Source organism: Lonchura striata, chromosome 1A (genome assembly GCF_050655825.1).
Source record: "Lonchura striata isolate lonStrDom1 chromosome 1A, ASM5065582v1, whole genome shotgun sequence".
Taxonomy (NCBI): Eukaryota; Metazoa; Chordata; class Aves; order Passeriformes; family Estrildidae; genus Lonchura; species Lonchura striata.
Genome location: NC_140741.1, coordinates 52,378,379 through 52,394,191, shown reverse-complemented (window position 1 = coordinate 52,394,191; position 15,813 = coordinate 52,378,379). Strand labels below are relative to the sequence as shown.

General features: G+C 38.4%; 1 protein-coding gene across 2 annotated transcripts in view; it reads right to left on the bottom strand.

The window, feature by feature from the left end:
- Positions 1-15,389, bottom strand: part of ACSS3 (acyl-CoA synthetase short chain family member 3) — a 67,830-nt gene extending 52,441 nt beyond the window's left edge. Inside the window, exons 1-3 of one of the 2 annotated variants that reach the window (XM_077783546.2) lie at positions 15,022-15,377; positions 8,777-8,921; positions 3,330-3,518 (exon numbers count right to left, since the gene is read on the bottom strand). In XM_077783546.2, coding sequence (XP_077639672.2) covers positions 3,330-3,518; positions 8,777-8,921; positions 15,022-15,305 — 618 coding nt within the window. In that variant the 5' untranslated portion in view covers positions 15,306-15,377. Of the gene's footprint in view, positions 1-3,329; positions 3,519-8,776; positions 8,922-15,021 lie in introns of both variants that reach the window. The other variant, XM_085570351.1, reaches the window with a different exon arrangement.
- Positions 15,390-15,813: the final 424 nt, after the last annotated feature.

The following is a 15,813-nucleotide window of genomic DNA, read 5'->3' as shown; positions in this document are numbered from 1 at the left end:
TCTGTTGCCTGGATGTGAGCTGCTGGCATCTTCCCATTGTCATAACCCTGTAATGAGACTGATGCTAAAAAATAAACAGCTCGAGACGCATGCCACAGTAGTCCCGTCCATGATTAGTACATAGCCCCTGGCCGGCGATAATTTCCCACCTCTTCTGGGGCTCCATGTAGTCATATGTTAAGATTAGATAGAAATATAACAAGTTTGAAGAAAAAACAGGGAGAGTTCAAGGGTCTGCTGGAGAAGAATGACATAGATAGTGAGCTATAGAAAAAAAACAGCAACATTATGAAGTAGAAATGAGATAAAGCAAGGCCCAATAGTAAAAGATGTTGGTACAAGACAAACATTTTCATCCTGCTGTAAAGACTCCTTCTACAAATTCTTCTATACTCTCTTATACTCCTCAAGTGATGCAGCTGACACTCCTGAAGGAGGGGATGCCATCCAGAGGGATATGGACAACCTTGAGGAGTAGGCCCATGAGAACTTAATGAGCTTCAACAGGGCACACGTGCAAGGTCCTACACCTGTGCCAGGCCAAGCCATCCAAAAATCAATGCACTCTGGGGAATGAAGGGATTGAGAGCAGCCCTGCCAAGAAGGATTGAGATACTGGTGGATGAAAAGCTGGACATGAGCAATGTCTGCTGCAATGGAACAAAGACGTAATAGTATTAAACTATAAGAAAATATATTTAAACTAGATATAAGGATGACATTTTTTGCAATGAGGGTGGTGAAATACTGGCACAGGTTGCTCAAAGAGGTGATACATGCTCCATCCCAGGGAACATTCAATGTCAGGTTTGACAGGGCTCTGAGAAACCTAATCTATCTGAACATGCCCTGCTCATTATGGGAAGTGAGTCTAGATTACCTTCAAAGGTCCCTTCCATGACTGCATGAACCTACCTTTTGCTTTAATACTACAAATTATATATTCCCAGACTCAAGTAAAAGGAAGGATGACAAAAAATCCTGTTCTCATGCTCTGTATCACTTCATCACAATTCACTGCAGAATGCCTGTAACTGCCAACACCTGACACAAGTAGAAATTACCCGCTGCAGGACTCTGCAGCATTCCCAGACCTATTTAAAATTCAAGATAAATTAAGCTAACCTGGCCAAGTGTACCTTTTCATAGTCACTAGAAAGTGTTTGTTATTTCTTTCACTCAGACTTTCCAATGGAGTATGAAGTTTGATCTTTCTTCTACAAGAGCATCTTACATCCAGCCTTCCACTGCACATCTTTAACACTTTCCAATTAATTTTACCAATATCGGGTCCTATACTGCAGCATCTAAACCAATTCACATAAAAGCCTAATAAAAAGGCTAGGTTATTGTGCAACTTCTTTATTTATTAAGCATTTTTACTGTCTAACACAGGTACTTACAGGTAGCCTCAAGAGTGTGCAATTCACTTATCATGAAAGCTTTATCACACTGAAAATTGGGGCATGTTTTGAAAAGTAGATTGAGGATATGCCTCCCCTTACTTAGATTTTTATTATACATCAGATGGACCAAAAATAATTCATAATACTGCCTTTTAAAGAAACCAAAAGGCAATGTAAATTAGGACTTAGTCCATGGTTTCCAGGTAATATGATTATTAGCTAATGATTAGCTAATGATTAGCTATAATTATTAGCTAATAATTATATAGCTAACCCTTCAAAAGAGTTGCTATGTGACCTTGGGTAGAAAAATTGAACTTCCTCTCTTTTCAATTTAATGCATTATGATTATTATGATTATTATGCTCTCTCCCTTTTTTCCCCTGAGGAAAAACCATTGGGATTAATTAGTCAAAAATTGCAAAATGCTCTAGAAGTAAACATGCCAGATGATTTGTTTTTGTAGCAGCCTCCATTTTTAAAGTTTATAATTTTTTCTTCTACATTACTTTATAGCTTGTTTAAAAGATGGGCAAGTGGGAAGAAAGACAGGGAAAACTAGAGAGCTGTTGATAGCCTTTTTGCATCATTCCAACAAACCATTTTGGCCATTTTATTAACATCTTTGTTAAAGCATCAAGGAGAGAGGGAAAATGCATTCAACTCTCTATTTACCAATATTTATAAAATTGAAATTTCTATAATCTGAAAAGCACTTCTGCACACAGAAATCTACATGAAAGTTCCACAAATCCTGGAGACTTGAACCCTACACAAAATCCTGTTCTGGTTTATATATCTAAGCAGTACAATTCAATTTATATATCTAAGCAATTTATATATCTAAGCAAAATGACAAGATGGCTACCACAGAGAGTCTGAATGCTTCAGGTGATTGATCAAGGTGACAAAAGACTTTGCCTTGTTCACTAGTGGAAAACAAGAATAGGCCGTTCCATTGTTAGCTGGTTTGAAACTAGCACATACACAAGCTACTAATATGCCTATATAAGGTACTAAGAATAGTCAACTACTATTTTTATTTCAGTAACAAAGACATCATAACGCTTTATAAACAAGCTCAACTTATGCCAAACACAGGAGCCTTTAAAGAATTGACCTCTATTAATTATGTAATCTGCAGAGTCATTTATTTAGAACAACTGTTTCCATAGCTGTCAAGCGGGATGAGTCCTTTCTGGAGGCCGTGGTGGGACAGTGCAGGGTCAGCATGGTGTGAATCATTTGCCTCTTGCACTCTCTGCTATGCCTATTTTGCTGTTACTGTTCATTTATTTCATTGCTGTTTCTAGCACACTGTTCTTACCTCAACCTGATCTTTACCTTTTAGGCCTCAAATTTTCCTCTTCATCCCACCACAGGGAGGAAGAGGGAGAGAGGGGAACAAGCAAACAACATAAGGTTTGGAGTGTTTCAATAAGAACAATACATTGGGGAACACTATTCCTGAATCATAACATAGTTGAACAAATGAACTACCTAACATGCCTAAACATCAGACAAGCCAGTGAAATCACTTAGGGTTGGCACAATTCTCCTCATTTCCTTGATGAAAATGCTGAACCAAAAGCCAATATTAAGGAGATGCTTTGTAGAAAAAGACTGACCAACATGAAAACAAAGTAGACTCTATACAAACAACAGTGTGTTAAACTCCTGCTTTTGTAGAAGGAGCAGCAATTTCGTCAAAATTGCTCACTTTGTGTCTGATATACAACTATCAACCTCAGCACAGACATAATACTTTGTTCATATTGCAACAATAGGTATTATAAACAAACTGTGTGCCACACAAAGAGAAACATTATCCTGTCTGGGAAAAAATCCAAACAACAGGTTTTTGACATTGACTAATAGGAGTAACTAATGCAATGGTGATTGTTGCTTCAAACAGGTTATTACCTTTGCATGATCAATGCGAACTGAAAGCTCTTTAGATGCAAATCCACCAAAAATGAGGCTATGGATGGCTCCTATTCTTGCACAAGCCAGCATACAGTACACTGTCTGTGGAATCATGGGCATGTAGATAACCACACGATCTCCTTTCTTCACACCATGTTTGATCATGACATCAGCTAACTTGGAGACCTGTACTGACAAAACACTCATATTTAAAGTTTCTCCAGATCTGCTGTTTTCTCCATTAAAAAAAACTTTCATACAGTCAACAGATGCATGACATCAAACAGACAAGCCAATATGATAAAGAAAGTTCATGTAATATAATCAAGGTTCAATAAATTTAAGACTATTTCTTTTTTTCAAAAAATCTAATATATTTTTCTTTTGTAAAATAAAAATTGAAGACTATTGTAGTCAGTACACCAAAAAAAATCAATAGCAATGTCTAGCAAATTTTAAATTACAGTCTACCTATCATTCTTTTATTCTGTTTATATTTCTCAATTTTAGCTCTTTAGAATGAATGTAAATTGGTCATTTCATAATGTAAGTTCTGTCCTAACTAGCTAACTTTGAAACACAAATCAATAGGTATTTTCCTTACTGAAGTGTTATAAACTTCTCAGAATCTGAGACAAGAGACCTTCTACTCTCAACCAAAGGGAAACACAAATTCAGAGAAATATCTAGGTTTAAAATTAATTTTTGCTCTCATTGTTAAGATTTTAATTTTTGCTATGCAGAAACCTCAGAGAGACTATGTACAGCAGCAAAGGACTGGAACTCAAGAAACACAATAGACTGATCAGCAGCAATGCCCTTGCAATACCATGAAAAAATATTTATTGCTTTGACAGTACACAACATTCAGTCACAAAAGCAGTACTGAATATTTCATTTGTATTTACCACACAGTAAGTTAGTGAGCATGGGAGCCTGTGACAAGCACTGTGAAGTTGTTCCAACCTGCTTGTTTTAGCACGGCAATGTGGCACCTTCTGAAAGAAACGCTTTCTTTTATAGTATTTAAAAATTAGAGTTTTCTCTTTTTAAAGAGTAACTACATTCAGTCCTAGAATCCTCATAAATATATTGAAAAGGACACAAACTGCTTTGTATGCAGTAAAGATGTCGAAAAATAACCAATACTAAATCAGCTACAGTGATTTACTTACCCAAGAGAAGAAGCACATGGACCACGCTCGGCAAATCAAATGCCCACTACTGGTTTTAACTGCTCTTTCCTACTTTTGTACCTCTCTGCCTAATGACATTATTTCCTGCACCTTTGCTCCCATATTGCTTTTATATATCCATCTCCCACCTCACTGTTTCTCTCTTCAGTGGAAATATATTTTCACACTTTCAGTAACCTGAGACAGTAACATCCAGAAGCTCCAGGAGCATCTGCTCCGTTTTTGCATTAAATTCAAAGCTATCCACAAAGAAACAGCATATTTCTACATTCTCCCCAAGCATTTAAGAAAATGGAAACACAGAAGCACCAAGCAGGTACTCTTGTATCAGAAGATACTGAGTAGGTCCTATTTGCTGTAAGCATTGCAGAAATCTGTGCTGCTGTTTTCAACCACAAGAAACAACATGTTAGTAAGGCAAAGTCATCACCACACCAAGCTGAAAACGCACACAAATTTAGGTATCTGTATGATTTGTATGGAATAGATCTCTTATCTTAAATATTACTGGTTTTCAAGAGAAAGTATATTTAATGCTAGACTTATTAATACCTATCAATATCATATATAACTGATATACACTATCAAAACTCAACAAAAACCAAAGACTGGACATGTACAAAGCTAGCATCTATCATCATACTACCAGCATTTACAGTAATTTCTAGGTATAATTAGTGAAAGTAATTGTAAATAAAGATAGCAACTCTACTTCCAAAGGTAAATTACTTTTCTGTATTCCTAGTGTGAAAACATTAAAATCTTCAAACACAGAGCTTACATCACCTTTTCTCAAAGAAACAAAAAAATCAAATTATCTTCCCTGCTTCTGACTTTCAAGCAGAGTGTTGACAAAAAGGCCAGAGGCAATAAAAGTAACATTTAGTGAGTGTTTTTATACACTGTAATTGTGGATAGTGGGCAATAAATAGTTAAACACAATGGATAAATATTATTATTATTCATTATCATTATTTCATAAATAATTATTACAAATTATGAAAAATGCACTGTTTTCCTGCTAAAGGAAAAAGACATTATTTAATGATCTTAATTAGTAATTTTGTAATAGAAGATTCCCAGTGCCTGTAAACAAGCTATATAACTGGTATACGAGGGAGACAGCAAAGAGATCTGCATGTACTTACGTAATTTTTATTGAAATCTATCATAGCTAAATTGCATTTAAAGCAGAACATGTGTACAGCATACTGCAGAAGGAACTACATGTCACCTGTGCAAACCCAGTAATTGCTTGTCTGGACCTAATTTCCCCACCCTAAAGACTGTAATGCCACTGCAGACAACAATGCAATACAATACATGGGTATCTGTTGGAGGGATGCCGCGGGAGACAAGACTCATGATATCATGATCATCAAGTCTCAGTTTATTGTAACAGATTACACAGTTTATATATGTTCGTTAATTAGCTCATACATATTGCAAAAGCCAAGCTCATGATTGGTTGCTATGTGACTTGTACTATTATCTTAAAAGTATCTTTATGATCGATACATGCCTGTCCAGCTGGCCTTGCAGTTAGAACAGCTTAGTACCCTTTTGTTCTTCTCTATCTACTTCTACATACCAAGCAGTTTCAATATCCTGCTTTCTGCACACCATCTACTCTTCAGGGCCATGCGAACTTTGCAGCAGTCACGTAGCCCTCCCTATTTAGATTAATTTTACAGTGTCATGTCCCTTGTCGTTCAACCATTCCTCTGTCAGGCTCTCTTCAGGTATCTATGATTTTCTTTGTGCCCTTTCCCTCATCCTTCTGACAGGAAACATTTGGACTATACAATAAAACATTGTCTCTATCTACAACTATTTGGAAGACAGGGTAACATTATAAAGCAGGTTTACATTGCCCTTCAGATTGGTGTGGTAGCCCTGAAACATCCAAGCAATCACTTTCTAAAAAAAAGGGGAGGGCAGAAAAGCGAGTACTGACATTTCATTAAATCGTTTAAAGCCACGTACCTTCCACTTTGTTACAATGTGTTGTCATTTATAATTTACATTAATACACTGTAGAGTACTTTATCACTCAAAAACTAACACACTATTTCTCCACTTTTCTTAACGTTTAAAACTGTTCACTCACTTTAATATATTTGACATTTCAGTAATAAAATCACTTGAGACCAAGTGATATAATAAGAAAGTCAAGTAGGCTTTCAGCTTGGAAGACCAGAGCATAAATTACACTTCTACCAAACACATGGACCCAGTAAGCATGGTTTTACTTTTACCCAGCAACCAAATACTACAGCTATATTAGCAAGTAAGGTTTCTAAGTCATTCAGTTCTGCTCCTGGTAGTTACCAAAAGCAGTTTTGGTTCAGGCCAAAAGAATTCCTCTTAAAAGATACAAAACCAGAAATCCCATTCAAAATGCTCAAAAGAGGAATTCCAAACCTTCCTGAGTTGAACAGTGATTGGGACACACAAGCATAGAATCCTTCAATGCAAGCTAAACTCTCCTAGACCTACGAGATCCATGAAAAAAATACAACAGCCTACATCCCTCCCATTTTCAGCAGATCTCTTTGTTACTTTTGTTTTCAGGAATCCGGTAGCTAGCTGATAAACAAATCAAACTTGCTGTACCAAAGTGGTCCAGAAAGCTTCAACAGACAAGCTATTAATATCAAATATTGCCTTTCACATTTATTTACTTTTGATTTAGAACAAACTGTAGAGAATTCAGAAATAGTATTTAGATAGGACTCAGCCTCCAGCAAGATTATCATGAACTTCTGAGTGAGTACTGCTACATACCCCAGAAAACTTAAACCAGTTCTTCCACTTGGTTTGGCAATGCTCTGTAAGAAGAAATGTAGATGAAAGGATGTGTATGTCAACTAGCAAAATTTTCTCACTTTTCACAAATTTGCCATGTCTTAAGAAAATTAATACACTTACAGAGACATAAACTTAGGAGACAATATAATATCAAGCTTAAAAAGCTGAAAAAAGGCTACTTTTCAAGTTCTTTTCAGACGAAATTTCTACCAAGCAAGTTCACTTACAATAATTCACATCAAAATGTTGTATTTCTGCATTTCTGTATTAAAGTTAATCAAGTGTTATATGCAACATATGTATAGATTGATTTTATATACACATCTATTTGCATATATATTGTGTATATATCATAATTACTGAAGGCAAACAACAACTAAAATTGTATATATACACAAAATTGTAATTATTATATATTAGTACAAAGGATCTTTTCAAAGTCTTCTGACTCCTTAAAACATCAAAGCTAGCTGTTCCAGCTCCAGCATACAATATGGCATGATGTTTCTTGGACTTGGTAAATAAATAAAAAAACTAAACTGTTAAGGAGTACGTGTTTTCTACATTTTCCTTAAAAGGTAGAATGCATAAGAGGTTTATAATTTCTTTGTAGCTGTATGACTTTTCTTGCAACAGTGGAATAAGCCCCTTGAAACAGAATTACTTAATTATGACCTCATTTCACATTTTAATCCACAGATTCACATCACTCCAGACATTACATGCATATCTTAAGTACAGAGAGTGTTACATTCAAAGAAATCCATCTTGCACATTGAAATACATTAAGGAAGAATACCAGTCCAACTCCAACATTTCTTTGTACTCGGTGTTAAGTTCAACTGCTACATGTAACTGGAAAAAAAAAAGGCAGCTAAATAAGAGTAGCAGCATAAGGGCAAACCTCCCGACAGCCCTGAGAGCCAAGAATCTTCAAGGAGCAAACACCCATGGTGGCAACAACCCATGGTGAGGCATGGAGTACATCTGAATGGGCTGAGGCAGAACTGGATATTCGCAATCTTATCAGGAGTAAGCTACCTCAGCCAACAGGGAAGTCAAAATCCAGACCTTCCAGACAGAAGGGCCACCAGCACCCTCATGACAGCCTACATAGGGGCAGGTAACAGCTTTCTTTGAAGTTCCCCCATAAATTTAATTCTAGGCTTACACTCAGTTATGTGTAGCAACAGCCAAGGTACACATTTCATTTCTATGGAACTGTACTTTTGCTCATCACAGCAACTGTCAAGAGACTTAACTAATGCTATGCTTAACCTTTTAATTAAGATCTGTTAGGGGAAAAGAAAATTAAATCAAATGCAAACAAGTTCAAAAAGTAAACTAGTGAGGTAGATAATTTCTACCTCTCTGGTATCTACCTACTGTGCAATATTTATTGCCCCTTCTCATTAACAAGGTTATTCTGAAACATACCTTTTCCAAAAGTTCCTTATATGTTATTTTGTCTTTGGTATTTGTTACAGGACTGTCATAAATAATGGCAATTTGGTCTCCTCGTCCATTCTCAACATGACGATCTACAGCGTTGTAACAGATATTCAGCTCTCCACCTACAAACCTACAAAAGAAGTTTGAAGTAAGAGCTAGCCTTCCAAACGGTCTTCTTCATTTAACACATGAGAGAATTCAATTAAAAATAAATCAAATCAAATTCAAATCTCGAAACATTATACTCACTTCAGGAAGTACTTTTTTATTCTGTAACCTCATGATTGACTCAACAAGCTAAATATGACTATTGTTGAAAATAGAGAAGTTAAAGTAGTGTATCTTAACTGACTTAACTAAGAATTGGTCTTGGTATTATAACTTATTATGCATTAATCACTGATTTTTAAATATATGGTATCACAGAAAAAGCATGAATTCACTTAAATTAATTTGACATTATGAAAACATGCTATTATCCTACTTTGTACTGGCACACACACAAACCCTTTTCAAGGAGAACAGGTTCAGGACTCCAAATAGTCTTATTAATCCCTTGGCAATAACAGTTAAATATACAAGCATCTGTAGCTAAATGAAAGGGATTCCAAGTTATAAGATCATATGATTATAATGCATTTGACAACCCTCTTTTATATCAGTGACTCAAAATTTTCTGTAAAGTAATATGAGTCATAGCCTCTTCAATACTTAGACATTTACAGAGAACTCTTATCTTCCAATTAAAGAAAAAACATTTCACAAACTTAGGTTTCACTTTTCTAGTCATTTTACAAAGAAAAAGAAAATTCAAGTGCAGCATAATCCTCAAAGTACAAAAATACAGAAGGTACCAGATACAAAGACAATTCTATTTACTGGAAGATGACACAGTACCTATAAGTTAAAGTTCACACTAAATGATGCCCTTTTTGTTTGTTTTTGTATCTGCATGCATAGCTCTGCAGCAAAATACCAATATACAAAAAATACACAGTTGAGAGTTTCCAAAAGGTTCTATGGGGACAACTGTACAGTGGTAACATATTATTACAATGCAACTAGAAATAACATATGACCTAAAGTAACCTACTACTAGCTTTAAAAAAGTATTTCCTCCCTCACTTCTCATGTTTAGTAAAGGACTGCTCTAAATCAGGATGTTTTATATATTACTTTTATATTCATACACAGATGCTGTGGGATAGTCTTTATTGTCTAAAAATGGCAATTATGAAATTGGGATGTTTAGGGTACAGTTATCTTACTGCAACTCCTTTAAAATGCCATTAATATGGAGAAAGTGGGGGACCACCAAAGTCACAAACCATTCTGTACAAAAGTCTACAAAACCCTTCCCCAAAAAGGAAAACAATATGAACAATAAAGGATCTGAAATTGTTTCACATAATACAGAGATTACACAATACAGTTGTCTAAGATTCAGATTTTTCTACTAAATCACTGTAGGATGATATTAACAAGGGAAAACTTGGCTATGCATATTCACTTAAAATGGTCAAACATGAGCAGGCACGAGAGCTTTGCTTCTTCTAAAGATACATGGCAACATCAGCATGAATTTTTAGCAATTACTTACAAACAAGTGTGTGAAAGAACTATAACTGCAGGTTTAATCATAAACCAAGACTATCTGGAAGGTGTGATGAGAGCTTTGTTACCCTGTTGAGGAGGAAAGGGTTCTGATAGGATCAGAAAAGCAGACATGCACTTTTTAAAATGAGAGTAGAAGCTGAATAAAATGTTAGACAATATCAGACAATTTGAGATATTATTATGCAAATTGATCTTGACACAGTTTTAAAAGTGTAAGCAACATTTGAACAGCAATCCGGGCAACATTTCCAAAATTCAAAGGGGATTATATATTGCATGTATGTCTTAGCATCAGAGGAAAAACATACGTTGCAAATTGCTCTCTGCCTGCACATGTTAGAGAAAACTGTTTCTACATTCTTAAATAAATACTTTTTTTAACCCTTTTAACTGGCATTCCGCAAGATTCCAAAATAATCTGTTCAAGTGTTTCACCAACTTCAGCATTAAAAAGATTTTTCTGTCTAATATCTAAAGACTATATTTCCCATGGTGCAAATGAAGACTGTTTTGACCTGTTTGAGGACTACTCAAGGAAGTTTTTCCTTCAACTTCTTTACCAAATTCTATGTGATTTAGAACCTAGGTCTCCATTTTGGCTTTTAGATCAAAATATTTCAATTCCATCATCCTTCTCTTGACCAACCATGCTTCATAGCTCTTATTATTTTCCATGTAGACAAAACCAGATGTTTTGTGCTGTATCAGCCACTGATGCAGTTTAGAACAGTACCTGGGATTACTGCTTCAAAAATACAAGTCAGGGGATGGTGACACTGATCACTTATTTTCTGGAAATCATTTTGCATTCCACTGACATAATACTGGTATTTCCAATGGCAGAGAGTGAAGAAAATGCACTGGGGCCTGTTGCAAGTTTCTATCATGCTCTTACAGTACTTAGAGAGGAAGAATTGCCTTATGCCTACATTCTAAATACAGTAACAGCCTCTTTCAACTTCTTCAATTGAAGTAGATTACACTGGAAAATATATGAAAAGCATCTGCTTCTGTACAGCTCAGGTTTTGCAACCAAAAGCAAAGGTATTGAAAAAAGAATTTATATTTTCAATCGATCTAATAAAATGTTTCCAAAAGAGGAAACAAATTCTAACTCAAGATGCACATACATGACCTTCTTAGTACTATTTTTCAGGTCCCCATAAACAGCTTCCAAGATTTCTCTGACCCAAATCTCCATTTTTACCCTGTTAAGCCAGCAAGCTATGGTTTTGGCTTGGATGCCTGGCCTCTTTCTCAGCTGAGTTCCATTATCTGTTTTCTCTTCAGCCTGTCCTCTGAAACACCCTCTTCTATGTTCTCTCTCTCTTATATTCAAAGAACTTGCCCATCTGTCACCCTGCTGAGCACACTGACTGCTGGTAACCACTTGGGATTTCAGAGGCATTAAAGTACAACGCTCTATCATATACACCCTGTTATCATTTAAAGTGAACTTAGAAAAAGAAATAAAACTGCATGTTGCACATTAAGACATTTGTTTATACAAATTTGAATTGCTTAACGTTTTATAATCCACAGAACAACAGGTACTTGGCATAAAATTACAGCCTGATGTTAAGTCTTCAGACTTGCATCTTTGTATAACACCACAGACTGGCCTGAGGTTGGAAGGGACCTGATCAGACAGGTCTGTGGCATCCCACCCTTAAGGGGAAGGCAGTACCTAAGATTCATAAATGGCTCACGGTCAAAAAGAATTGCAGAAGTCAGTGGGCCTGTAAAAATGTATGAAGTTTTATTAGTAAATTCCACACACTTTGTATGGAAATCTCTGTAAGTTAGTACCTGATAGCCTACTACAAGAACATGGCAGTGGGTTTTGGATAAAGGTAGGGTGCAAGGTAAAAGAAAGAGATGAAATAAAGAGTGGGGGAAGAGAAAGAAAACAAGAAAGAAAAGGAGATCACCAGTCCTGCTCCAGTGTTGATCAAGCTCAAAAGCCAGATGATCTGTCCAAAGACCTTAGGCACACTGGCACCTGAGCTTTGTGGAGGTACCATTCTATAGATAAGTTTCTTGTTTTCTATGCAAATTAGTTAGCATGCACGATCCATTCTTCTAGATCTTTCTGAAAATGGGTCAGAGGGCTTCAGTAGTCTTCAGCAGTCCCGATCCCTCTACAGTCCATGCCCATTTCTCAACCTTCTTCCTACCCTGTACTGCTTATCTCCAGGAGCTAGAACAAGGACATTTATCCCAGAAAAGTGCTGCCCTCTGTAGGGCCCCCTTCTCTAGCCATAGCCTGATCTTTCTTGGTATTATAATTACAAATAATCCTTGGGTGGCTCCACAGCTATCTGGCTATAGGTGTTTGAGACATAAACATTACCCCACTTATCTGCTAGGCTTCTACAAAGTCAGCCTGGACACAGTAGGCCAGGACCATGTCCAGATGACATTTAAATATCTCCAAGGACGGAGGTTCCACAACCAGCTCTGAGCCAGTGCTTAGTCACCCTCACATTAAAAAAGGGAATATGACTGCTTTAGTTTGTGCTCACTGCTTCTGGTCCTCTCATTGGACATCATTGAAAAGAGTCCAGCTCTGTCTTCTGTAAAACCTCCATTCAGGTATTTGCTCACATTAACATGATAATTTCAGTTTCTGCATCCACAGAGGAGGAAAGATGCAAGTTAAAAAGTGACGCCAGAAAAGAGCTTGGAAGACAAGTCTGACTTCAGATACTGAAAATGAAATATCCACTTTTCCCTCTTGTAAGATGAAGTAAGTTCCACCTGAGAAGTAACACTTTACAAATACCTAACTCTGTTATTTTAAACAAACAAGCTTATCCTGCTCAGCAAATCAAACCACACTTGTTTGACAGAACCTGATAGCAAAACTATGTTCATTTGCATGCATAATATTCTCATTTCTTAGTCCTTCAAAAGTAACCACTGTACTGATTTCATTATACTGCTTGGGAATGCTACAGTCAATGAGCTTTTCTGGTCCTTAATCACAGGATCACAGAACCAATTAGGTTGGAAAAGACCTTAAGATCATCAAGTCCAACCATTAAACACAGTACCGCTAAGTCCACCTCTACACCTTGTCTGTAAGTGCCACATCTACACAACTTTTAAGTACCTCCAGGTTTAGTAGTTCCTTCACTTTCCAGGGCAGCCTGTTCTAATGCTTGAGAACCTTTCTAGTGAGGAAGTTTTTCCTGATATGCAATATTCCTAATACCTAAAGTCCCCTGGTACAACTTGAGTCCATTCCGTCTTAAGGTCCTATCACTTGTTACTTGAGAGAAGAGGCTGAACATCACCTCGCTACAAGCCCCTTTTTTGTAGTTATAAAGAGCAATAAAGCCTCCCCTGAGCTTCCTTTTCTCCAGGCTGAACAACCTCAGCTCTCTCAGCAGCTCCTCATAGGACTTGTTCTCTACACTCTTGTCTAGACCCTAATTATGCAGGCAATCCTACCTGGACTTTCTGAATAGTGCCATGACCTTGAGATCAAAGATTCAAGGACCCTGTTCTGAATAGTGCAATGACCTTGAGATTAAAGTCACAAGTACCCTATCTATCCACTGTTACACAGTCCATTATGGCTGGGTGTTACTTATAACTTAGCTTAAGACATATAAATTTTTACTACTAGAGGAATCAAGCAATGATATCAGACACCAATACAAAACCAAATTCCACTCCACTGGCCCTATATCTTTTAATTTGCACAGATTTGAGAATTATTAATATTTTTAACTACATTTTTAGAATTATTAGCATTTTTAATCAAAAACAAACCAGAAAAATATGAAAAGGGCAAAGACCATTGATGTACCAAATAAAGATGACCCTTATCCTACATTTTCTTGTATATTCTGCATCAGCTTCTTGAGAGAAGACCTAAGAGCATGATGTAAACTTGCTTAAAAAGAGGCAAAGGTGCCTCTTGGGCACACAAAAATTTAACATTACCTTTGAGAAAGTACTGACAATCCTATTCAGTAATTTGTAAGAAGGATATCATGTTCTGTCTTAGAACAGTTCACTTCTTACTGATGTATATATTACAATGCCAGTGCCTTTGCCAAACATAACCTTAACCACAACATCTAAATTATAACCTAGTTAGCCAGTATCTGAGATTAAACAATCCCAAAAGCCACAGTTTTTATACAGCTGTGTTTTCACATGCCTGACTCCCCTGGCATTTGAAGCCGGGCTTCCCATGTTCATGGCAGCCTGTTGCCAACGCAGACCCAAAAGGAGTGAGATGGGGAGCATCAGGCACACTCACCCACATCATTCAGCCACACATGGATTCACACATGCACCCGGCACACCTGCCAGAGTCCACGCTTACATGCCGTCATCCCAACGCGCTCATCGCTGCTTTTAATCATCAGCTTCAACCAAGTGTAACCATTTAACTCCAACAAGCTCCGCGGCCATCTTCAACAGCGACGGCACACCGACGATCCCAGAAAGACGCTGGGATAGCTCTGCGGTGAGCACAGGACTCCAGCCCAGCACAGCCGCAGGCCCTGGGCAGGCAATCCTCTCTCCCGCGACAGCCGAGCTGAGCCCCTGCCCCGCCCGACCCCCGCTCGGCTCCGGGGCACTCGCCTACTCACCAGGAGCCGCTCCCCTGGCTGCTCCTCTCCAGGGTCCGGACCCAGGGCTTGTACCACTGGATCTGCTCGGCGACTTCTCCCCAGACCTTCTCGGGCTCCGCCAGGCAGGATCGAAACACTTGGCCGTACTCGCCGAGCGGCCGGGAGGAGGCGGCGCGGCCGCGGGGGCCCGGGAGCGGGCCGGCCGCACAGGGCCGGCTGCAGCGCCGCCAGGCGCCCCCGCCCCGGCCCGCCACCGCGCCGCCGAGTTTGGGCAGCGCTGCCAGCTTGCCCAGGAAACCCATCTTCCACGGCCCTCAAGGCAGAGGGGCCGCCCTGGCTTCGCTAAGGCTCCAAAACGCCCTCGGACGGGACGGGACGGACCGGCCCGGCCCCCGGCGCCGCCGCCCCTCGGCGCTTCCGGGAGGCGGCGGAGCGGGGCGCCGCGGAGCCCGCAGCGCTTGGCGGCGGCCGAAGACGGCGGAGACCGAAAAAGGAGACCGGCGCCGCAAAGTATTTGTGACTTACGGGTCTGCGTGACTCGTAGCCAGAGTACTCCTCGAGTATTTATTTTGAAAGACATTCTCGCTTTGAGAAACTTACCAGCGATAAAATGAGACATACTGTTCGTGCCAGAAAAAAAACAAAAACAAAACCACACAAACCAAAAAAAAAGTTAATTGTGCTTTCGTGCTTTCCAGAGGGTCTCATCATCTATAGTGAATCTTCTGTTTTGCTCATTATGGCGTATGTTTAGAAATCCTTCCTGAGTTTCAGTGTGCATGATTCAGGGTGTTATAATGCACAAGTCAG